Source organism: Chinchilla lanigera, unplaced genomic scaffold, assembly GCF_000276665.1.
Source record: "Chinchilla lanigera isolate Chin_1 unplaced genomic scaffold, ChiLan1.0 scaffold00118, whole genome shotgun sequence".
Taxonomy (NCBI): Eukaryota; Metazoa; Chordata; class Mammalia; order Rodentia; family Chinchillidae; genus Chinchilla; species Chinchilla lanigera.
Window position 1 is genome coordinate 1,647,498 of NW_004955519.1, and position 10,876 is coordinate 1,658,373.

Consider the following 10,876-nt stretch of genomic DNA (forward strand, 5'->3'; position numbering starts at 1 on the left):
AGGTGTACTGTAAGTGGGTCCCTGGGGCTGTAGCGGTTGCAGTTGTAGTAGTCTAGCTCAGAGGGTGGCATGCTTGTTTTTGTTTTTGTGAAGATGAATACTTACATTCCTTTTTTTAAAATTATAGTGAAGATGAAAGAATTGACTAAAGAAGTTGGCACACACCCAGAGTCATTCTGTTTACCGCACCGGATGTAGAGGCTCAGTGAAACTGCGGATGCTTACTTCCGGGAACCAGACCGGTTGTCCCCCCACCCCTGGCGGCCTTGGGAGTCAGATTTCTATAGCTGATTAAACGTTCTGCAACAACCTATGGGGCACAAAGTGTGTTTGTGTTGTGTGCAGCCTGTCAGGGGGAAAGACATGCTGGGGCCCACTCACAGCCCTGCCTGGTGTCATGTGGGAAGGGTGGCAGAGCGTGCACTGTGAGGCATTTTGGGTCAGAAGTGAGTATTCAAAGCCAGGTGTGGTGGTGCATGCCTGTAATTGCAGCCAACTGGGAGGCTGAGGCAGGAGGACCTCATATTCGAGTCCAGCATGGGCAATTTAGGGACACCCTGTCTCAAAAATAAAAAGTGAAAAAAGGGCTGGGGATATAGTTTAGCATGGAGTTCCTGCACTGTGTAGCCCATTGAACTGACTACGTAGCCAAGGTTCAGTTTCCAGGACTGTGAAATGATAATCGTAATAATAAATACAAATTGAAGAGGTCCTTCTGTTACTGGGAATCCGCTTGCACTTTTGTGTGTAGGCCAAGATTCCCTCGGGTTTTCACCATGTCTTTTTCCAGCAAGCAGCTCTGAGACAGGGTGGCCAGCAAGGCCCCTGCCTCAGGCCCAGCATAAAGGCAGACCCGGAGAAGTTGGGAGTCAAGGTCGAAACCTGGGGTCTCGAGTCTAGGCAAATCTCACAGCGTGGTGGTGACCTGTACACCTGACCGATGGGTGAGGCCAGGATGCAGCTAGTGGGGCCAGCAGCCCTGGGGCACTTCTGGCCCATTGCTGTTGTTGTGCCTGGCAGCCAACTGGCCCCTTTCTCTCGTCCCATCTGCTAGCTGTGCATGTTTCCTGTGAGTGAGTCACTCAAGCTGTAGCCCTTTGTGTCTGACTTTTGTTTTTTAAAGAGGCATAAAGGGATTTACTGGGCAGAATTTTATTTATTTACTTTTTGAGGCAGGGTCTTGCTATGTGGCTCAGTCTGGCCATGGTCCCAACTCATGGCAATCCTCCTGCCTCAGCCTCCTGCATGCTGGGATTACAGGCATGTGCCACCACACCCGCCTCTAGGCAGAATTTTAAAAGTACAAACTCAGATGTAGAACACTGGATTGTGGTTAGCAATCATGAAAAGAAAGATTTCTTAAAAATAACAAAGGTGCTGGGGATATGGCTCAGCAGCATAGCGCCTGCCTGGCAAGCATGAGGTTGTGAGTTCAATTCCTGGTACCAAAATAAAACAAAACAAAACAAAGCAAAACCAAAAAACCAAAGGGCCATGAAAAATCAACCCAAGAGCTGATAGATGATGCAGAACAATAACATAAGATTGAAGTCAATGAAAAAGCAGGAGAGCTGGGCATTCTGGCACACACCTGTAATCCTAGCATTTGAGGGGCTGAGGCAGGAGGATTGCTGCGAGATCTAGGCCAACTGGGGATACGTAGTGAGTTCAAGGCCAGCCTGAACTGCATAGCAAGACCCTGTCTCAAAAGAAAAAAGAAAAAGAAAAAGCAGGAGATAGTGCAAACACAGTAGATTTGTGTAGGCCATCAAGAGAGAGGCCTGACTTGTTTATTTTTTGTTTTGTTTTGTTTTTTGAGACAGGGTCTCACTGTAGTTCAGGCTGACCTTTAACTCACTCTGCAGCCCAGGCTGGCCTCAAACTCACAGCAATCCCCCTGTCTCAGCCTCCTGAGTGCTGGGATGACAGGCATGTGCCATCACGCCTGGCTTTCTTGGACTCTTGCTCGCAGGCAGGTAAACAAATTCAGCGAGCAGAGCCCGTATTCGGGCTTCTGGCTAAGTTCCAGGTGACAAGGATGCCTTTCTGACAGGCAGTTGAGGCAGTGACACTATCAGTGACTGTTGTCATCTTATTGGTGTCATTGCTGTTTGCATGGAGCCAAAGCTGAAGAAGGATCACATTCTCTCTCCACAAGCCATCAATTGTCTTTTTTTTTTTTTTTCATCAATTATCTTTTCTTTTTTTTTTTTTGATGGTACTGGGAATTGAACCAGAGCCTTTATGCTGAGCTGCATCCCCAGAGCTTCTGTTATTTTGTAAAATTTTGAGCCAGGTGTGGTGATGCAGGCCTGTAATAATCTGTCTGGGAAAAGCCGGGCGTGGTGGTGCACTCCTGTAATCCCAGCACTTGGGAGGCTGAGGCAGGAGGCTCATTGCGAGTTTGAGACCAGTCTGGGCTACAAAGTGAGCTCAAGGCCAGCCTGAACTGCACAGCAAGACCCTGTCTCAAAAAGATTAAAAATAATAATAATAATAATAATCTGTCTGTGAGGCTGAGGCAGAAGGGTATCAAGTTCTTGCCCAACCTGGGGAACCTACCATACTAGCAAATTAGGGAGAACTTGTCCAAAAAAATAAAAGGGCTGGGGACATAGCTTGGTGGAAAGGCACTGGCTTCACTTCCTAGTACTACAATCAATCGATCCATCAATCAAATGTTGAGACAGGCTCTTGCTAAGTCCCCCAGATGGGAATTAAAGTCAAGATCCTCGTGCCTCAGCCTCCCAGAGCGCTGGGCTTCCAGGTGTGTGCCACCATGCCTGCTGAGTGTTAAATTTTAAATGTTTCTCTTGTTTTTCTTGAACAAGAAGTCCTTGTGAAGCTGGGCCTGGTGCTGGTTTCTTCCCTCTGTGGGAGGCTGCGCTTCTGGTTCTGTGCTGACAGCAGCATTTCCGGAGAAAAACAAAGCGCAGCGCCTGGCAGTTGGGCCAGCACTGCAGGAAAGTAATCTCTGGGCTGCACTGTCACCGAGTGCCTGCCCAGCGGGAGCCTGGCTGTGAGGAGCCTACACAGACCGGGTCTGCCCACGCACCCCAAAACCAAGCGGAAAATGTAAGGAGGCAGGGAAAGGATGTGTTCAGCGGAGCTGTCTTGGAAGCAGAGGATCTGTGCAAGAGCTCCCAGATGATACAGGAAAGGGTGACAAGCAAGGACAGTCACACAGCACGGAGGTCTGCTCGATTGTTATCTCATGATGAGGTGGCAGGAGACGGGAGCACTGTTACCTGGGGGATTTCTGTACAACACTGGACAGTTACCGGCCAGACCTGTGGCTCTTGAGTCCAAGAGTGGGGCAGGCAGGTCAGAAAGGCAAAATGGGCTGGGCATGGGGCATCCCAGCACTCAGGAGGCTGAGGCTGAGTGGTATGAGCTCGAGGCCAGCCTGGGCTAGATAGTTCAAGATCAGCCTGAATTATAGTGCTAGACCTTGTCTCAGAAAAACAGAAAAAGGCAAGATGGAGCTGCTTAGGGCTTTAGGCCAGCACATGGAGACTGGTGGCCTGGACCAGGACGTGGTAAAAACGCTGGCTGTTGACAGCCTGAGGATTGTGGTGTCCCTGTCTATCTTGCAGATAGCCACGCCTGGCCTTGAAGGGGATTAGCAGCTTTAGATCAGCATTCCTGAAATTATTAACACCCATGTGCAGACTTGAGCAAGACCTGGACCCCAAGTTTAAGGTAGCAAAATGAAGGCAGAGTTGCTGAGCTGTCACCCTACTTTTATTGTTTATTTTTAATGTCTTTGTTTTTTGTGTCAGGGTCTCGCTGTGTATTCCAGGCTGGCCTTGACTCCCAGCAATCTTCCTGCCTCAGCCTCCTGAGTACTGGGCTGACATGTGTACACCACCACACCCAGGTCCGAGAGGGGAGTTAGTGCTGTTAGCAGAAAGGACCTTGAGCTCATTATTACAACCTTACCATTTCATGCCAGAGGCCAGGGTGACAAGACTACTTGTCATGATGGTTACTTTTGAAGAGGATTTAGTGGCAAGTGACCAAGATGTAGTTAATTTGAATGATCTGCATTTCTAGAGTAGCACTTTCTCAGTGGATTTGCACAAACACACATTGCTTTAATGTCTGGAGACATGGGAAGGCTCAACTCTCAACCCAGAAGGCCCCATTGCACTACACAAAAGGACTATGCTAGACTGTGCTCAAGTCTTTTATGACTGTTTTTTTGAGATGGGGCTCAGTCTGATGCCCAGGCTAGTCTCAAACTCCTGAGCTTAAGCGATCCTCCTGCTTCCTAACTAGCTGGGACTACAGGCACGAGGCTGCGCCTGACTTTTGAAATATTTGTATTTTTGAGTAAATACGATATTTTTTTTTTTTTTTTTTTTTTTTTTTTTTTTTTTTTTTTTTTTTTAGTGCTAGGTGTCAAACACAGGGCCTTTTGTGTGTTAGGTAAGGAAAGGCTCTACCACTGAGCTACAGCCATAGACCCATCTTTTTTCCAGCCTTCCTAAGCATAACTCCTAACCTGGGTTGGAAGGAGATTTATTTAAATCTCTTTAAGAAAGAAAAAGTAAAGAACATCAGTATACATTTTTTATTTTTATTTTTATTTTTTTGTTTTTTGTTTTTTTTTCTGGTACTGGGAATCGAGCTCACAAACTTGCGCTTGCCAGGCAGGTGCTGTGCTGCTGAGCTAAATCCCCAGCCCTTACATTTTTTATTGTTCAAAGGAATCTAAAGCATCTGTCCCCTCCTTCCACAAACTGTCCATAGGTTAAACCCCTCCTAATTTGGTTTTTGTGTTTGTGGTTTTTTGTTTTAGTGGTTTTTTTGAGACAGGATTTTGCCACGTACTTCAGGCTGGCCTTGAGGTCACTGTGTAGCCCAGGCTGGCTTGAGCTTGTGGTGATCCTCCTGCCTCAGCCTCCCAAGTGCTGGGATGACAGGTGCGCACCACCATACCCGGCTCCTACTTTGTAAATAAAGTTTTATTGGAACACAGCCACACCCAGTAGAGAGGTGATTGGTTGCCAGAGAGATGCACAAAGCCCTAAACAGCTGCTGTCTGACCCTTTACAGAATTCTGTTGATTATTGATCCAGAGAGTGGTGCAAGAAAAAGTCCTTACAAGTCTCCAGTGGAGACTAGCTGGGCATAGTGATAAACACCTGTAATCCGAGCACTTGGGAGGCTGAGGCAGGATTGCCAAGAGTTAAGGCCAGCCTGAACTACAGAGTGAGACCTTGTCTCAATAAACCAAAAAACACAACCAAAAAAGCCTCCCCCACAAAAAGTCATAAAAGAATCATGCCAGGAGATTCCAAATCAAAAGATTACTGAACAGTCTCGTTCATCTCTGCATCCAGCTGCCTGGTTCCCCACCTTGGAAGAGGTCCTGTTATTGTGACAGCGCCGTGATGGGTTTCTGCCCATACAAAATTCTGCCAAGCTATCATGGCGGTGACCCAGCATGCGCTGGAGCCCCAAAAGACAACATGTCTCACTCGCCCTGGCTTCCGCCTTCTTCCTCTCCCCACCTGACCACTACTTCCTGTTTTCCTTTGCTCGTGCTTGTCTACCCTTTCCAATCGGTGCCTGCAACGTCACCTAAACCGCCCCCATCGACTCCATCCCCAACCTAGCCCGATGTATGATGTTCCCGGCTTCCTCCTTTAGAGGGTCCTTATGTCCCTTTAGCAGCTTTTCTGTGCCCGGTAATAAAGGCTTTCCTTACCTTTGTTCTGTCTTACTGGCGCCAAACCTAACACGCGGAGGTGGCGGGGTGGTGGCTGGGGCAGAAGGGTCACCATGAGTCCAAGGCCAGCCTGCACTACACAGCGAGACCCTGTCTCAAAACACCAAGAGGAAGAAACAAAGAATAATAAGGCAGGCTTTATTCAAGGGCAGGCTGTGACGATCGGAAGAGGTAAAGGAGTCAGACCACTGCCGGCCAAGGCTGACCAGAGCACGCTTTGAACCCCGTGCCCCCTGCTACACTTGCACCCCCGCTAGGGATGTGCAACCAGAGCTTCCTAGGCCCTGGTGAGCACAGTCAGCCTGTAACTCTCAGCCTTCCTCAGCCCTGCTCCTGATGGACGGCTACGAAACCTCGTCCCTGGCGGGCAGCCACAGCTCCTTTCACCGAACTCTTCCTCCTCTGCGCACCTGCGCTGACCTGTGCCCTCGGTACCGTTCAATCTCAGCACCCTATGAAGACCTCACAGCCCGGAGGGAGTTGCAGCCTACTCTAAGGGCCAGGCCCGTCCCTCTCAGCTTTGTTCTGAAACAAGCCTGTCCTGTGGAGCTGTACCTTAGTTTTCCTTGCTGTGGCCTAACAAGAGGGACGGCCTCAGGTCTATAGCCCGGCGGTGGCAGGTGGGGGGCGGATGCCAGTCACCCACAGGGACATCAGGGGTAAAGGGATTTGTGCTAGGCCAGCTCGACAGGGTTCTTGCTGAAGGCAGCTGGGCAGGCAGGTGAGAAGGCCCCAGCCCCATGCCAAGGGAGGGGACTTTTGCTAAAGCTACCTGTAGGATTCTTGAGCCGACTGCCTTCCATGGAGATGGAGCAGGAGCACGAGCTCAAGCCTAGGTGGCCGAGGGCTGAGGGCAGCCTGACTGGAGTTCAGGCAAGGGGCGAGGCGCTCAGGCGGCCCAGCGCTGCCCGTAGGGGCCCTGGGCGCGGGTCACAGCAAGACCTCAAAGCATCTCACCCTTGCTTCTACACATTTTTGTGTTTGGGATGAAATGAGCACATGTGGGTATGTACTAGGCCTGCTGTTGGGTTTGTTCATGTCGTCCTAGTTGTTCTTTTTTGAAGCAGGGTATCATTGTGTAGCTCAGACTGGCTTCGAACTCTTGGCGGTCCTCCTGCCTTAGCCTCCCGAGTGCTGACGTTACACATGAACTTTTTTTTTTGGTACTGGGAATGGAACCCAGGACCTTGTCCTTGCCAGGCAGGCACTTGTGCCTCTGAGCTATATTCTCGGCCCTTTGAATGCTGACATTACAGATGTGCGCCACTACGCCTAGTTACCAAATACATAGTGTTGTGGAAGGGAGGAAGTGCAGGAGTCGGGTTTTCTGTCCTTCCATCTACCACCCCCTGTCTGTCACTGTTGTGGGAAATTTACTGGCAGGGTGGTTCAGAAACCCTTAAGAACATTTGCAAGTAATGAGTACTTTCTGCACTTGAAGGCAAATAAACAATGACAGCAAAATCTTAATTGCCAGTACTTTCTCTATTTTGTCCTTGATTTAGACATAGCTTAGAAAACCGCGAGACTCCCTGGCAAATCCGAGACAGAAACTACTGTTGATCAGAAAATTTGGCCCTTCTCATTGTTAGGACTAATAAAACAGAACTCTTCAACTAAGAAGTGTCGAGACACAGATAATTTGATTCATCAGCTTTCATTGGTTTGGGTTGGTTTCGTTTGGCAGTGCTGAGGGTGGAATCCAGGGCTTTGAGAATGTGTAGCAGGTGCCCTACCACTCAGCTCCAGCCCCAGCAACATCAGTTTTGTTTTGTTTTCTTTTTTAGTTTTGTTTTCAGACAGTGTCTCGCTATGTAGCCCGGGCTGGTCTTGAACTCGAAGAGATCCTCTTGACTCAGCCTCCTAGTGTTGGGTTTACAGACATGCCATCATGCCCAGTTATGAGGCTATTTTGTTTTGTTTTTTCAGACAGATTCTCGCTATGTAGTTCAGGATGTCCTTGAACTCACTATGTAGCCCGGGCTGGCCTTGAACTCTCAGCAATCCTCCTGCCTCAGCCTCTCAAGTGCTGGGATCACAGGTGTGTGCCACCATGCCCATCTGCAACTTCACTCTCATGCCAAAGAAATGCAGGTGTCAGCTGTGGTAGCTCTTTAAGGGTAAAGTGCTGAGAATTTAGTATAGGAGAAGGCCGGCAGTGGTGGCTCATGCCTGTAATCCCAGCACTCACGAGGCTGCAGCAGGAGGATCACCATGAGTTTGGAGTCATCCTGGACGATACAGTGAGTTCAAGACCAGCCTGTTCTGTGTAGGGAGACCCTGTCTCAAAAAAAAAAAGTCTAGGAAAGGGTTCGGTGAAGGCAAAATGGCTGTCGGTGGGGTTGCACAGGTGTGAGGAAGTGCACAGTGCCTAGAAATCAGCAGCCTAAGCAAGATAATTTATTGCCCACACCTGAGGTTTTCTTCCACTATAAATCATTTGAGATGAGACAATAATAGTTTAGGTGGAGAGGGGGCATGTGCTCATCCCATACTGCAAAGGGTTTTCCCTCATAAGGCATGTCTCTTTCCAGACATGCACCTGGGAGGAGCCTTACTATGCAAGGGAGACTGCCTGGCTGTTGAAACTTTTTAAGGCCCTTTGTCATAGCTTTTGTGACCTTAAAACCCTATTTTGTTGTGGACTTTTTTGAGACAAGGTCTAACCATGTTGTTCATGCTGGCCTTGAACTCAGAGCGATCCTTCTGCCTCAGCCTCCCAAGTGCTAGGATGATAGGTATGTGCCACCATGCCTGGCTCAGAAATCCTATTTTACGATTATAATCAAAGACAAAATGGTGAGAGTGCAAATCATGTACATGTGAAGTTTCTATATGAAACAAAATAAAACATTTTGTTGAAAAATGTCTGGTGAGTTTTTCCAATTTGTTCTTTCCCTGCACGTCACCACTTTGTCCCTCTCGGAGTGCACATGCATGTGTGTGTGTGCATGCACCGTGTTCCAAGCCCAACCTCTGTTTCCTCTTTCTATGAAGAATTGAAGAATCCCTGTGTACCAGTCGGGCTCACATGGCCTGGGCAAAACGACAGGCACTGGCCCTGGCCTCCGGCCCCTTTCAGGCCCTGCACTGCCTGATCATGCTGACCTTTGCAGTCTGACGCTCAGTCTGGGCCCTGGGCGGTTCATTTGGTTGCATGCTGAAGTGGGAGTGCACTCACAGGGAAGGAAGTTGGTCTTGCTGTAGTTGGCAACCTGGCCCTGTGCCCTGCACTCGCGGGCTTCCTGCTGGTGCTGCGTGGAGAACGCCTGCTGCACCTTGCAAATGACTGTGCTTTGCTTTTGAACTTTTGCTGGGCTTGCACAATACGAATCAAGCTATTTAAAGGGGAACAGGAAGGATAGTCTACTGAGCACTACGTAAATATCATCATCACAAATGATTGTCACAAACAGTTGCTTACTAGGTCAAAAATGGTCTCCTTCTAAATTTCCCTGCACAGTTCCCCACTCAGTAAAGGTGCAACTCGGTGCTCCTTCCCTTGGGCTTGTATTTATTTTTATTTTGTCTTTTGTTTTTTTTTTGAGGCAAGGTCTCTGTAGTTCAGGCTGTCCTTGAACTCACTGTGTAGCCCAGGCTGGTCTCAAATTTGTGGCAATCCTCCTGATTCAGTCTTTAGAATGCTGGGATTACAGGTATGTACCACCATGCCTTTTTTTTTTTTGGTCTTTTTGAGACAGGGTCTTGCTATGCAGTTCAGGCTGTCCTTGAGCTCACTTTGTAGCCCAGGCTGGCCTCGAACTTGCAGCGATCCTCCTGCCTCAGCCTCCCAAGTGCTAGAATTGCAAGTGTGCACCACCATGCCTGGCAACTTTTTTTATTTTTTTTAAAGACAATCTCCTAAATTCCCTGGGCTGGTCTTGAACTCTTGAGGTCATGTGATCTTACCTCAGCCTTCTCCATACTGGGATTACAGGCACACATTACCATACCTGGCTTGTGACTTTTCTTTTTAAACATTTAAGTATCTCTCTTTTTTTTTTCTTTACTGGTGTTGGGGATTGAACCCAGGGCTTCACACATGCTAGGAAAGTGCTCTGCCACTGAGCAACACTTTGGCATTCTGTGCATTCTTAAAATTCAACATCAAGGTTCTCTGTGTGAAATTCTCATGCAGGTTTTTGTTATTTCAGGGAAGTTACTTGACAGAAGGCCACTGGCAGCTTGAGTATTTCCAGTGAGCCCTGTTTTAGCCCATCATTTGTAGAGTCTCCTGAAAAAGAGATTTCTGTGTTTGTGTAAATACACTTGAGTCATCATCTCTGGTGCAAATTGTCTGTATTGATTGATGATCTCTTGTTTGCTTCTTTTGCTCATTGTATTTATAGCTCACATTACTTATAATTGTTGGACAACATAATATAGACCAGATGCCTTCATTATTGTGAGTTTCACATTTTGAATTTTAAGCATGGTGCTGTATGTCTGTTGGTGGCCAGCTGTGTCCTATAGGAGACAATGAGGCCACACCATGCTTCACAGACCCTGGCTCAGATCCCATGGCTGTTGGGGCTTCAGCATTTAATGCTCCCTCTGGTGCCTGCCATGGTTTCACTTAGGGTTCATCCTAGAGGGCCAGGGGGAGAAGGGGAGACTCTGCCGCAGGCCCCAGAATCACCCAGCTGGTCTGTAATTGCATTGTTTGTAAAAGCTCCTTACCACTAAGCTCTTGGAATTTATAAAACTACAGTCACTAATGTTTAAAAATAAGCACAGAAGTCAGGGCTCAGCAGGAAGCAGGTGGCATCACACTTAAATAGGTTAGTGGAGCATGGTCACTGAAGGGACTATTTACAGTGACAAGGGTTCAGGAAAACAAGGTTCGGTGAAGTACTGTATCAGCCAGCTTTGCCTTACTGCAATTTGTCGGGAATGGCTGAGCTGCAGATCATTCACATTTGCAGAGCCCAGGGCATGGAGTACCCGAGGCGAACAGGTGTCCCAGCCTGGAGAACATGGGGCATGAGGGGCGAGCTAGTTGTTAGGCAAACGGGTTTCACCTGACATCAACCTGCCGCGTGTATAAATAAATGCACTGCAGTTGTTGGGCAGTTCTTTTCACTACCTGGAAAGAGATTGTCACATGATCTCAGCCTTCTGTGTCTTGTCTTCATTTCT

At 48.2% G+C, this 10,876-nt stretch overlaps 1 protein-coding gene across 5 annotated transcripts in view; it reads left to right on the top strand.

Annotated features, from left to right (window-relative positions):
- Window positions 1-313, top strand: part of Ctps2 (CTP synthase 2) — a 59,813-nt gene extending 59,500 nt beyond the window's left edge. For all 5 annotated transcript variants that reach the window (XM_013507000.1, XM_013507001.1, XM_013506999.1 and 2 more), the window contains one exon: window positions 128-313. Coding sequence is in view for 1 of the 5 variants with exons in the window: in XM_013506998.1 (XP_013362452.1) it covers window positions 128-149 (22 nt within the window). In the remaining 4 variants the exon portion in view is untranslated. The remainder of the gene's footprint in view (window positions 1-127) is intronic.
- The last annotated feature ends 10,563 nt before the right edge of the window (window positions 314-10,876 follow it).